This window comes from Lates calcarifer, linkage group LG24, assembly GCF_001640805.2.
Source record: "Lates calcarifer isolate ASB-BC8 linkage group LG24, TLL_Latcal_v3, whole genome shotgun sequence".
Lineage (NCBI taxonomy): Eukaryota > Metazoa > Chordata > Actinopteri > Centropomidae > Lates > Lates calcarifer.
Genome location: NC_066856.1, coordinates 14911431 through 14925570, shown reverse-complemented (window position 1 = coordinate 14925570; position 14140 = coordinate 14911431). Strand labels below are relative to the sequence as shown.

At 41.5% G+C, this 14140-nt stretch overlaps 1 protein-coding gene across 5 annotated transcripts in view; it reads right to left on the bottom strand.

Moving 5' to 3' along the window:
- The window catches only part of smarcd3b (SWI/SNF related, matrix associated, actin dependent regulator of chromatin, subfamily d, member 3b), a 37417-nt gene that overhangs the window by 21901 nt on the left and 1376 nt on the right, over nucleotides 1-14140 (bottom strand). For 2 of the 5 annotated variants that reach the window (XM_018693691.2, XM_018693693.2), the window contains exon 1: nucleotides 3971-4295. The exons of 1 other annotated variant lie outside the window; for it this stretch is intronic. In XM_018693691.2, the coding sequence (XP_018549207.1) occupies nucleotides 3971-4048 (78 nt within the window). In that variant the 5' untranslated portion in view covers nucleotides 4049-4295. Of the gene's footprint in view, nucleotides 1-3970; nucleotides 4296-13654; nucleotides 14092-14140 lie in introns of those variants that run through there. 2 more of the 5 variants (XM_018693695.2, XM_018693697.2) reach the window with 2 other exon arrangements.

The window sequence follows — 14140 nt, the reverse complement described above, 5'->3', positions numbered from 1 at the left end:
ATCAATCCCTATTTTTTCCATTACGATACTTAATGTTGTTTTGGATAAGACAATCAATGGTGTAAGTCATGTATACTGTAAATTTCATTAAAGATACAATTATTGAAGTCTCAGTTTTTATTATTTCTTCCATTATATGATACTATCTCTGATTTATGGCAACACTGGATTGTTATTTGATTTTTTTCGTCAATGTGATGAAGTACTTTAATTTGTCTGGTGTTTCATTCACTTAATTAGGGAAAAACAAACATTATTTTATCCATCAACACTTTCACAATCACTTATCATAATACATATATGTCAATTTCTGGATATAAAACTTCATCCATACTGCTTATCCCTACTAACAAATAAAAGGTGATGGATTTAAATAAACTTGATTCACTAAAATCACATTAAGAAATGCAGTATTTTCTCTAATGACACAGGCAGCATTGGTTTTATGTGTTGAATTATCAAATATCCATCTCTGAGATATCTACCTCCAACCCAGTATAACTTAAGTGAACAAGACCTTAATTGTGATACTCAAAACACTGAAAGATCACAGCTGAAAAATTCAACAGAAACGGCTCTACCAAAAAAAACAACATGTCCATCACTCTGCTCTAGTTAGTCCACAGACCCCAGTGTGGACCATTTGTGTTGGGACTGTTTCTTTGATGGAGAGTAATTTCAAATAACACTGATCATGGCAAGGTCTGTGGATTATCTAGAGTAACCAGGACATTGTGTTTTGGAAATACAAGTGGCTGTTGAATTTTTATTTTTCAATGCTGTGAGCACCACCAATGAAATTTCTCTAACCTCTGTTGTACTGGGGTGGAGGAAGAAAACTGAGATACCTCAAAATCTCAGCAAATAAAACTAAAGTCTGCACCAGAGATGACAGAGAATATATAATTTTGGTAATCTGGGTGAACTAACCCTTTAAGCAAGTGATCCAAACAACCCAGATGTGTGCAAAAGGTGAGGTTTATGTTCAAAGGTCTCTATCTCTCGCTTACACAAACACACGTAGAATTACAGATGACAAAGCTACAGTGTGTCGTATTATGTTTTGGCTTATCGGGGTTTCCAATGCAGAGCGCTGGAAGGCTTTTCTCATCACCACGGCCCTCACTGACCTCCAAACACACACACACGATGCAAAGAAGTAACACAGCAGGGGGAGTTAAGGCAGATAATGAGAGAGAAAGAGGAAGAGACCTCAGCCAGGCCTTCAGCCCACCCATTAGTCCTAGAACCAAAACCTCGGCCAAACACTCTCCCCCACAACACACACCGCTTTGAGGCTGGAACACTACAACCTCCGGTTAACCACAACAATGTGTGAGTTAACTGTATTTACATATATTTTTGCGTATGTAAATGCATCTACATGTGTGTTCCTGTGTGCCTAAGAGCTCACTCTGCTTCAGTCAGACATGAGGGGAAAGGAAACGTCATCTCTCGCCACAAGCTAACAAACTGCGCCAAATCATCCCCATATCCCATAGTATAAATATTTCTCCGTTCTGCAGTATACACGACGAGGAACCTGCCGCAACTATTATAACAAGACTTTTCCATCTTTAAAATGTGGGAGAGGGAGAGAGACTGAGGAAAGAGGGGAGGTATGCATGAGAGAAAATAAGCAGAGGGAAATATTTGGCTTGGAGCAGCCTGAGCCTCATCAAGGTTAATTGGTCTGTTGAGAGGACACGCTCATCTGGCTCATCAATCACCTGGTCCATTGTATCCTAAAGTCTGTCTCTGTGCGCAGGGCTCCAGCACCAAAGCCCCTGTAATGACCGCTCCTGTCAGAGAGACAATACCTCATCTTGTTTCAGTGTATAAATCTACCTGGTGTCACTACGCCCAACATCAGCACTGATTAAAGCAGAGTTATGTCTGAAAACCAGAGCTCAGCCAGGCGAGTTCTGGGATTTTAAGACACAGAAAGATTTGACAAACAAATACCATAAAGTCTTTTTGACCTTCTCAATGTACTTGAGGATTAGGAAGTGATGCCAAGTTTCAGGATCAGTGCAAAAGGTGGAATTCAGTTCAGCAGAAAGTAGAAACCAGAGCTGGAGACAGGCATTTATGACAAAAGAATAATCTGCAGTTTGTAATTATTTTAAATACTGATTGGATGTGTAGTGCAAATCATGGATTGCAACACTCATAGCTTGAATATTATTGTTTGTCATCTGTCTCAGTTTCAATTAAAAGGCATACAATTCCCGCAAATATACATTTATTCATATGAAACTATGTGAGAAGAGAAAATAATTCCTTCTTCAATTCCTTCAGAGTCAGGTGGATATGAAAGTCACTTTCTAACTTGGGCGTCGGGATCCCAAAAACATGAATGTAAGTGGTCACCCAAGGATTAACGGGGTAGTAGATGGTAAAAAAGATTCTGCTATATAAAAGTGTGATTTTTCAAAAAACAAACAACTCTGTAATTTTTGTATGTTTCATGTGTCTGGCTGTACAGTTTTACCCTTAAAGGTCATTACAAATTATCTTTTTGGCTGAGGGGTTTCAGGCCATGGACTGCAACGTTCCCCGGTCTGAGTCTGGCCTTCACTTCTGTTGCATGTTCCTCCCCATCTCTCTTTCCCCTTATTTCCTGTTATCACTCAACTGTTAATACTCTAATAAAAGGCACAAAATGCCACCAAAAATAAATAAGAAATAACACAGATGAGACCCTAAGACGTTTGACAGAACAATACTTAAAAAATATTTGATAAAAGATTGACTGTTTCAGTTGTTTTTCAAGCAAAAGCTGGAAGAAGATGGCATCACATTCTCCTTTTCCAGTCTCTCCAGTTTGGGGATTTGCTGCTTTTCGTTGTCATGAATCATTAAAACATAAACTGAATATCTTTGGATTTTATATTTTTGGTCAGACAAAACAAGGCATTTGAAAATGCCATCTTCAGCTTTGGAAAGTTGTGTTGGACATTCTTTCACAGGTTTTTGACACTGCACTTAACGATTAATCTCTAGGCAAAATAATTATTAGTTACAGGCCCAAAAAAAATATTCAAATAGAGGAGGGGAAAATCACTCTGGTTGAACGGGTGTCACAAGGAGACATGGCTTTTACGAGCAAAAAAGGTTTGGAAAGACTGGAACTTGAGCCAATGTCAAAGTCACATCTGCTAAAACTTTCACCAGCAAAGTGTCACTTGCAAAGACTTTTACATCAGCCTCAACACTCTGATTCATTCGACTCATTACCAAACAAACTGCTTTTGTACTCCATGTTCTGTTATAAATGTGCAGTATGGAGGCTTATGGTAATAGTTGCCTAACCTCTAACCATGAGCAACACTTGACTTGACATTTCATGCTAGCTTCACATGAATGGGCTGATTGTTCTGCATGATTTCCAGGATTGGCCGTCTGCCTCGGCTCCGTCTACGATACTACATCCGTTTGTCTCGTGACCTTACAGGTTCAAATCCTTCCACCAACCTACAACACGCCGCCTGGAAGGCTACTCTGACTGTGTTGTTATGAGTGGACTCGTCATTTCCCCCCTCTGTCTGTGACTCCCAGGAAAGCATGCTCAGTCTGCTCTTCTGTTAGCCAAAGGGGGAGCTGGCTGCTTTTTGCTGCCGCTGCCGCTGCTTAGCTTCTGTTTCTAACAATTATCCATTTTTCTTTTAGTGTGTATTAGAAATCCTCTGCTCCCCATCCTTCTACTGCTCATCTCCATCCATCCATGCTGCTCCACTTCTTGTTCTCTCAAGCCATCTCCTAACAGGCTGGGATCCAGGGGGCTGGAAATAACCTTCACATGGCCAGCTTTACCCAGCTATCTCTCACACACAGACCGCTGCTGCCGCTGCTGCGCCGACTCATGCACACACACAAACACACACACAGCCGAGCACACACGGACGCACACACAGATGCATGCCAGAGCTCAGCTCCTTTCACGGGAATGACGGACAGCGCCACTCACCACTCCATGGACCAGGAACTCAAACAGTTTGCTCTTGGTGGCTTTCCTGGCTCCCCCCGCCGTCTCCTCCGTAGCCATTTGCTCAGTCCCCTCCGTTCACCCTGCTATGTCTCCCCTCTCCTTCTTTTGTCTTTCCCTCTCCCTTCACCCAGCCTCCTGTTCCCCTCCCCTGCTCCACTTTCCTTCTCTTTGTGCTCTCCTTTTCAGCACTGCCTGTCCCTGACTCTCCTTCTCTCTCTCTCTCTCTCTCTCTCTCTTCCCTCCCTCTCCCTCTATTTTGAATGTGCAGCAGCCCTGCCGAGTCTCTCACTGTGTCTAGCTCACTTTTTAGTTGAGCTGCCTTTCAGGAGCCCGGCACGTCGCTTGGAGGTGGTGGTGGTGGTGGAGGGGGGGGAGCCGTGCGGGGGTCTGGCAGGGGGGTTTCAGCCAGCCCACCCTGCTGCTCCCCTGCACAGCTGTTGCATTCCATTGGTAGATAAGGGCATGCGGCGGGGAGTAGGCTGCTGTTTGGTCTAAACGGGGGCTGGGGAGGTTCGAATCAGTTAGCCATTCCTCCTCTGCAGCTTCCCCCTGGTGACCAACCCAGAGGCCATGGTCAGCACACACACAGCTCAGAGTTTGGACTCATTCTCAAAAAAGGACATTGGGCTCTTAAAGGGGCCATGCTGCATATCATTAACACATGTGTACACACACACACACTACCATATATGATGAGGTTATGACGTGAGGGATGATGACGAGGAGGAGGGTTGATGTTATTTTCTCAATTGAAAGCAAAGCCACTTGAGTCAGGGGGTGGGGGATTATATTTGACTGTTGAGTGCAAAGCATGTCTCACAATAGGAGAGCTAATGTGCTCTAAAGCCACTTCACAAAAGGAGAAGGCCACGTCAAGAGCACCTTCGTTTCCTCTGTTTCTGTGCTGGCCTTTGTCAGAGTGCATTCATAGGTTACGAGTATTTCCTCCACTCGCCTCATTAGCTTTACCTTTCACCCACTAGTCGGCCCAGAGGCTACATTCAGGCTGTGGCTACAGTGTAATAGCAAACAACCAGGCTGGTCTGCACAGCAAGGTGACTGTGTCACTTGACACGTGTAATTAGGCTCTGTTGTGATTTCTCGCAGGCTGCTTTCTTAAAGCTTTCTCCACAAAATGCAGAAAACTGAAAGCCAAAAAAAAAAGGTGAAAAAAAACACACCATCCCTTCAAGGACAGAAGAATGTGATGTGAGGAGAAAAAGAAAACACTTTTTGAAGCAAAGACACTGACTGTTTCTGTGTATGTGGTTTTTAGGTTGTGATGTGACATGCTGTCTCACACACCAATTACACACAAGCCCGAGCTTCGCCCGTCGCCACACAGGTCATTACTCCGACTAAAGCCACGCCACGTTGAAGATTATGACTCTTTCATGTCCCCGTCTTCTCCAGCCCTCCTTTTCTCTCCCTCCCCTCTTCCAGCCGTCAGATCAGGGGAGTGAAATATTCATGAGGTTATTTGAATGACAAAGGAGGTGAAGTGGGGCAGATTCAAAGGGGGGCTCGGCGTGGTGTGACACATGACGGCAAATATTCACTGTTACTGTTTCCTCTTCCTCTGCTCTCCTGGTGTGAAAACGGCAGAAAAGTGTCAAACCAGGTGTCAGAGTAGAGAGGAAATTACCCTCGACAGTTTTAATGGAAAAGAAGCACAAAATATGTCCTTCAGTTATCACTACATTCTCACAAACTTGTTCCCACAAAATGGCGCAGTTCTGATCAGCACTGAGAGGAAAACTCTGCAGTTATTGTGTGGACAGCTGTTTAGTTGGTCCGTGACCTCTAGGCCCGAGGTCATGACCTTCCAGATGATCTGCAGTCCCTCAGAGGCGTCTGAACAAGCCTGGGCTTTATTTATGCATGCATATTATCTAATACACAAAGACCCAATCACTGAAAGAAAATTAAAGAAGGGTGCAGCAATCTAAAAATCAAAACAAATGTCCTTCAAACTTCCTTCACATCCCTGATTAATGGAATTGACTTATTGATAGACAAATGTTGGCCCTCCCATGCGCTGCTGACAGCTTTTAGCATTAGTTTGCTTGGTGGTGACACCTGCTGTTGAGATAGGTGTACTGCTGCTGTCATTAATTCAGTCTGGGAGGCTTTGAGGAGCAGAAGGAACCCAAACCTTCACTGTAAATTTCTCCCTACTGCCTCGCTTCATCTGTGTCCGCTCTGCAGTCAAAAACTGCAGCATCAACATCAGTCCACATTGACATCATGTGTCAGATTAACCTTCTGTTACATAACATATGACACAGGCTTTAAGTGCAGTAATCACACAGGCACACACAAGGTGTGTGTGTGTCTCAATTTCCCACAAGGTCAAAAGCTCAACCCGCCGTGCTTGTCCATGCAGATTCAGAGATTGTGCCAATCCCCCATTTCTCCAGTGGCGGCACGTGGGCGTTCAAGGATAACAAAGAGATCCGGCAGCTCAGTCGATGCAAAAGAGAGCCTAGAGTGCAGCAGTACCCCCTGCCGGAGCCCCACCGTCTCCTCACCAAAGCCAGTCAGTCTCACCAAATGGTAATGTCCCAGTGTGTAGCAGACAGGGGGGTAGAGGGGGGATAACAGGGGGTAAGGGAGCAGCAGTAGTATTATTAATGACCAACAGAGGGAGCAAACAGCCAGGCAGGGACATGGTGACTATTTGAATGGAAGGGGGGTCCATGTTCAGGGACTAGCTGCATTGAAGACAAATATACATGAATGGCAACCAAGCCACACGAGGCAAATTAAAAAAATGTTTGAAGATTTAATGGCTGAGTAACTTTTCTTGGAGCCAAATTTTAATCACTGGTTTGATTTTCTAAGCATCTTTTTAGGTTTTTTATTTCAGAATTTCTTCACTTCCTTATTTGGCCACAAGAGGGATACACAGAGCTCACCGTCATGCTTTATGGAGACAATACAGTCTGGTTGGTTTTCTATGCTGCAATATCAGCTGCATCATCAGTTTACAGTTTCAAGGGGTGGGTCTGAACCAAGGACCCCTGTAAAATATCTCTGTGGAAAAAATGTGAATAATAATGTGACTAACCATCCACAACTTAATTAAGTTAAATTGTTTAATAAAACTTAAATGATTCATCAATAATAATAATAATAGTTAGCAATTATTCTGTTGATAAATCTGCTAATCATTGCAGCTCTACTATGAAGAACAAACGGTTGAAATGATGATGATTGATGTCTACACTGCAGTTATTTATAAGACTCACTCAGATAATCTGCTTTATCAGGTCTGTGTGGGTGTGGTTTGACCAGATTTGACTGTCTTTTTAAAAATGATACATTGTGAAGTTCATTATCGGTAAGAAAAGCTTGGTTTAGTGCTCTCCTCTACGGTGCTGTACAACAACAATAGGCCGAGCAGACTGAGAGACAGGAAAAGAAATCTCTGTCTGCTTTTCAGCTCAGGAGAAATAGAGAAGGAAAAGGTATACAGAGTGTAAAAATTTATACCAGCGCTGATGTATAGCCTACAGTTCCCAGTGGCAACGTTTACATACCAGAAACCACGAACATGCGCTCGTCAACATTATTGTCACAGACAGATGGGGTGCTCTAGGGGGAATATGGACTGTACTGACGGCAAGAAGAAAGTCTGATTCCCTCCCACTGCTGGGCCCCTCTCCTCTCTTTCTTCAGTTTGAGGGCTGCACACAAAACCCAGCTCAAGCTGCTTAAAGGCCAGAGCTCTCGGAAAGCTTCTCAATGGCCATCAGGCACCATCAAAGGGACTGTACAAAAGCACACAGACCTGCACCTTCTCCGAGGGGGATTAAGGAGAGGAGAAGTACATTTCTGGGCCGATTTTGAGCAGCTAGGCATATGTAATGAAGAGAAACCCACAGAGAAAGAGAGAAAAGTCTCCCATGACGGCAGAGAATAATAGGGCATCTGCTGATATTTTGTGATCAAAGTGATGTGGTACAATATATTGTGAGGAAATAGTGAGGCTGCACAAAGCAACAGTGCTCCTGTGGATTTTGTTTTTTGTCCTGAAGGTATGTTAAGAACCAAACCTAAGAAGCTGCAGATAAGGAGTTTAGGGTCGACCTCTGGATTTTCAGGGCTTGTTTGGGACAAAGCATCTTTATCCAGACAGCGTTTATGGTTCAGCTCCCTGGCCGCCCTAAAAAACAGGGAGGCACTATGGGAGCAGATGGAAAGACGGAGCAACAGTAATGAGCCAACTTTCCCCCTGCAAGCAACTAGCGACACACCGGAACAAGCCTGAAGCATTACCTGCTTCGGGGCATTTCCTGTTTGCTGTAGCCATGACAACGGGATAATCTGCCCTGCGTTCAAAGCGAACACCCAATCGGGTGAGAGCTACGCCGACTGCAGTGCCTTCAAAACTGGAGCAGCAGCTGGTGAACTGAGTGAGGAGCTATTCCAGGGCTTAAACTGTAGACCTAAGAAGAAATCCTTATTTTTGAGACAGAAACAGCTTCAGTTTGCTGTGAGTCAGCGCCGAGTTCACCGGGGTCAGCTTTGACACAAATATACAGTGAAAACAGAACAGTCACTTGCTATGAATAAACCCAAAATACCATGAAAAATAAAACTGGCAGGATCCACCGAATAATGCCTCCACTACAAACTCTCTCTCTCTGCCCTCCTTCCACTTTCCTACTCTGCATCCAAGCTAAGTATTAGCCCTGATCTTTCAGCACCACTCTGCCCGTGCAGGATGGGAGAGGGAATCGACAGAACGAGGGCAGGACTGGTATGTGCAGGGTTCATGTCGGGGAATGAATGAAATGAATACGCTTTCATGTCAAAAACTTGATCCATTCCTTCAGGGTCATAAGGCACCCATCATCCAAGTAGCAATTAGAGAAATTAATCTACAAGTGCACACATACTGCCTCTCATTTATTACTATTATATTCCAGTCACATCCCATTTTCCCTAAAAATACTCTACGAATTTTGTAAAACCCAGATGGTAATTTAACAATGCTTAAAATGATCTGAAGGTATTTCCGGAATCTGTAGACTATTCTAACCATCCTGACAAAAAATATCTCATCAAATAGTTTTTTTTAACCTGTTTTAACCTGTAATTACAACTGTCCTTGCTCTTTTTGTAAAACACAAGCAAAACTAAGATATACGCATATAATAGTGATACTACAATTTTTAATTTTAGTTAATGTTGTACAAGTTGAGTGGGAAGATATGTAATTTTCAGCTACTGTCATTGTTTGGACAAGGGAAAAAGGGCACAACTGAAGAACTGGACTAAAAGTCTTTTTTATTGTGCTGTAGACATAATATTTTTTTAATCCAGATGCTTAGAAGTGTCTTTGAGGATTCTGGAAATACCTTCATAACAACGGTAATTGACCACCGTATTTATTTTTATTTAGAAAAAGCTAAAGAAAAAGCTAAACTCTGTGACACAAGTGTAATGGTAATACCTGAGGCTAAATGCTTATGTACCCTACATTCATATGCACATAAACATATACATACTGAATTGTGTAGAACCTGATGTGAAACTAAACCAAAAACGTCAAATACATCTGCACAGTTACATTCAGGAAAATTAACTACAGAAACATGCACTGCAGGGTTAAATGGTTAAATAGAAAGGCTCTGTTTGTTCATTTTATGTTGCTGCTAATTATATGATTATTTAAAGGATACACTTTTTAGTAGTGTGTCCTTCATCTCTAATGACTCATTCTGGTTTGATTATTACATAAAGGCTTAGTAATGTTTTCTGTGGCTGATTTTATTTCTAAAGCTCAAGAGCAGAGACAAATTCTTTGCTTGTAATGCGATGTTATAATTATGACCAGTGTTTCACTGTTGCTGCTGTATCTGTGGTGTCTTAAGTTAAATCCACATGGACTGGATGCTTGTATGTACATGACACAATAAACAACAACAGCTACTGCCACCAGATACAATATGTGAACAAACTGTAACAATTTCCAGGTGCTGCACAAAAGGACTGCTTGTGGTAAAAAAAAGGACAATAAAAGAACAATTCCCTTTCAGTTTCATCAACAGACAACCCAAGGTTTATACACCTCAATCCCAAACCTGAATACATAAAGCTAGAATTTCTGATTGTGACTGTGGACATATTGAAAGTGGTAAGAAACACATACTACAGCAGATATGTTCAGTTGATTCACTGATTTGTAGATCAACAGAAAATTAAACCTGCAGCTATTCTGACTTCATTTTTCCAAATGACGAACATTTTCAACACAAAGCTTCTCAAATGTGAGGGTTTGGCTGCTTTTCTTTGTCTTGTGTGATAGTTAATGTGGAAATTTAATCTTGTAGGGCGTTTTCCATTATTTTCTGACATTGTATAAACCAAATGATTGGGGGAATGATTGAGAAACTAATCATCAGATTAACTAATAATGACAATAACTGTTAGTTGCAGCCATGGAAAGATACTCACGTGAGTATGTCTGCTTCAGGAAAGGCCAGTGATTCAGACTAGAAGAGACATCACTTTCATTAATCTCTTAAAAATAATTTTCCGCTGTTGTGCACCTTTAAATAATTAAAAGCTTTTGCAACTGAAAGATAGTTTGCAAATGTGTGCAGCACACTCACAGCACACATCAGAGGATGGTGCAGTATTGAGCGTTAACATCTAAATGGGTCAACCAGCCGCTCGGTGAACTGTAGCACCATTAGGACCCAGACAGTTTGTCTCTGAGTCGACTGCACAATCTCATTAGACAACTAACATTATAAATGGGAATAATATGCAACTGAAAACACACACACACACACACACACACAGCTAGTGCTTTAGGTAAGATAGCTGTGATTAAAAAACACTGGTATAATCTGTTGGTAGGCAGGGAGGGCGCCATGTGTAATTAGGTTACAAAGCGCTCTACTTAAAACCATAAAAATCTATAATCTCACTGAGGGAATGACACAGTGGAGGTTCTGAGGGCTGTGCGAAAATGTGTTTATGGCTTAGAAATTGGATAAAATTCATCCCTGGTACTGAGACTGGAATATATACCATATGTATGTGTACAATATAGCAGACTTGCACCTCCAGATGATGCACTGTATTGCTGTACTGCAGTATTACAGTTATAATCATGACAGAAATGGTTGGCACAATGGCAGAATTTTTCTTGGGCTGCAACTAAAGGTTATTTTCATTATCGACTGATTTGTAGATTATCTTTTCAATTGATAAAATCTTTGTTTGGCCTATAAAATGTCTGATAACAGTGACAAATGGCCATCTGCTAAGGAAGGAGCCAAGGAATATGTCTTAAGATTGTTTGATTATCTGAAAAACAGTCCTAACTAAAAGATATTAAATTCAACAGCATACAAGACAGATCCTCACATTTTAGAGGCTGAACCCAGCACATTTTTGGCATTTTTGCTTGATAACCAATTGAAACGATGATTTGAAATTGTTCTGTCAATTGACCACTCAGCAGACCAACTTATCGTGTCAGCTCTAATATTTTGTGAAACCAATGGTTTTCGTAACTTTTCCTGTGAGCTCATTTGTTTCCGGGGTAACAAACAGCCATTGAGCCAGTACATTCCTCACAAGCCAAAAAAGGAAGTGCTCCATTGTCCATTTATCCCTGCAAAATAACACAAAACACAAAGCCAGGGAACATTTAATTGGGTGACCTGCTATTTAGGAAACAAAGCCAAAATGTGTACAAGCTTCCAGTCTGTCCAATCAGTTCCACTGCTGGTAAAAAAAAATTACGTTTGACAAACTTATGAGAAACTCCACTGCTGAAACCGTACACTCAGTGAAACGCTGATTGACCTTGATGAGTCTCCCAAACTAAATTTCAGACATGACTGAGCAGAGTGACTGTGGCGTATATGTGTGTGTGAAGGGGAGGGGATCTTGTGTGGCTTTCCTTAAAAAGCCAGGTCAAGCATTCAGCAGACTGTAAAAGGAGCTGATCCTCTGATCCTCTATCAGACCTCAGGAGTTGTGACGGCACCTTGCATACTAATGAGACTGTTCTCCTTTTCTTTATACTGAGAGGAATATCTGTGCCAGCAGCTGGGTCAGGGAAGACTGGAGTTTGAAATTTAGCTATTTTAGTCTTATTTTTTCATAGAGAGTGAGCCTGTTTCACTGAAAACGGTCACTTCTATAGCAGAGATTAAACTGAAACAGCACCTCACTATTCATGCCTAAATTTAAAATAACTCATAAAATAAGTCAAGTTCAGAGCAGCTCAAAAGCTTCCTATACAGGCTATAATGCAAAGCAAAACTGAACAGAGAGGAAAAAGCAGAAGAGGTGGAACATTCCTGCACCATTGCGTGGAAATTTAATGTATATCCTATCTGGAAAAAATCTTTGCACACAGAAAAAAATGAATGGAAACACTCATGAGAGACTAAATCCATGGAAAACCAAGGCACAAGCAGTAATTTTCTGAAATACGGCGGGTTATGCAATATTCTTTGTTGACTAATTGCACCCAAATGCCTGTGTCTGTGTTTTTTTTTCATATAGAGCATCAAAGTGAAGTGCATGATGGCGCTCTTTGAAAATCAGCAAGCAGCTGAGTCACTAAGTCCTCCATAACTCAACAGTTCTGTACATGAAACCAGAGCTCGTAAGAGAGAGAAAGGATGAGATCTGAGAAGCCTGTAAAATGTGCAATGATTTCAGACATCGCACATTAACAGATATTATACGAAGATGAACGCCTTGTCAAAAAGAGTAAAATCACACACACACAGAGACACACACACTGACTGAAAGTATTTTCAAGCTCATCCAAGGTTTTAGGGTTACAGTCCTGCTGTGTTTACAATCTATAAGCGGGAATGTGCTTATTCAACAAGCAAAACAACAAAATGTTGTACTTTTCTTAATGTAATAAAGTAAATCAAGATCAACTCACAGTGTTGCAAGACCTTGGGAGGCAGAAATCACAAGCACAAATAAGCAGCACAGTAACAAAGCCTGCATATAACTCATGAGCATGAGTTTAAAAACAAAATATTTCAAGGAACAGTTTGACATTTTGAGATATATATTTTTTGCTTTCTTTCTGAGAGTTAAATGAGAGGATTATACACCTTGATGTGTGGATATGAAGCTACAGCCAGAAGCCAGTTATCTTAGATTAGCATAAAGACTGGAAACAAAGAGAAAAAGCTCATCTGGCTTCATCCAAAGGTAACAATATTTGCATACTAGCACCTCTAAAACTCAACACATTAAATTTTTCTTTTTTTTAATTTTTATTTTTATTTTTTTACTAAGTCTTAATCCTCATAGCAACTGCAACTCTATATCAAATAGTTTAACAATTTGGGAAGTATTGCTTTTATCTTTCTTGCTGACGGTTAGCTTATTAGCTGCAGCTAGTAGCTATTTAGCTTAGCTTAGCATAAAGACTGAAAACGGCGGAAAAGCTACCCTGTCTGCTAGCTGTAGCTACATATTTAACATACAGACAAGGTGATATCATGGCTGTTAGTTAATTTATTTTGAGCCAACAGCTAGTTAGCTTAACTGAAAGACTATAAACAGGTAGAAACACCTAGCCTAGCCGGGTGCCGTTATCACAAATAGTCCATTTACCCATGGCCACATATGCAACGTTAGCATTAACAGCTGTTTACTTACCAAAAACTTTAGTCATTGCTGCTTTTACAACTCGAGGTTAGAATACACCTTCTGGACAATGCTACTTCTTCATCCTGTCATGTTGGATTGAGTGCAGACTGGGTGCTTCAGTTATTCACTATCAAAGTGGCATTATGAGATGAGGCGGCCGGGGCTAGCTGGTTAGCACGCTAACTTCTTAACCGTTTTTAACTGATCGACATTTTTTCCCCCAAAATGTCAGACCCCAGAGTTTAGTGGGTTCTCTACATGGGCTTTAAATTTCTATTAACAATCAAACAGCAGACTTAGCTCCAGCTGTGGTGAATATGTTGCAGGCTACAGCTGGAATATAAAAATTTGATTTTCCTCTGGATCAGCAAAAGTAGATCTGGCTTCAACCGTACACCCCAAATTCCTCTCCTGCTGCTGTGTGCACCCACGGCCTTCCAGCAGTTTATTAGTGAAACTGAAACTTTTCCTGCAAGATCCAAAACACACTTCCAG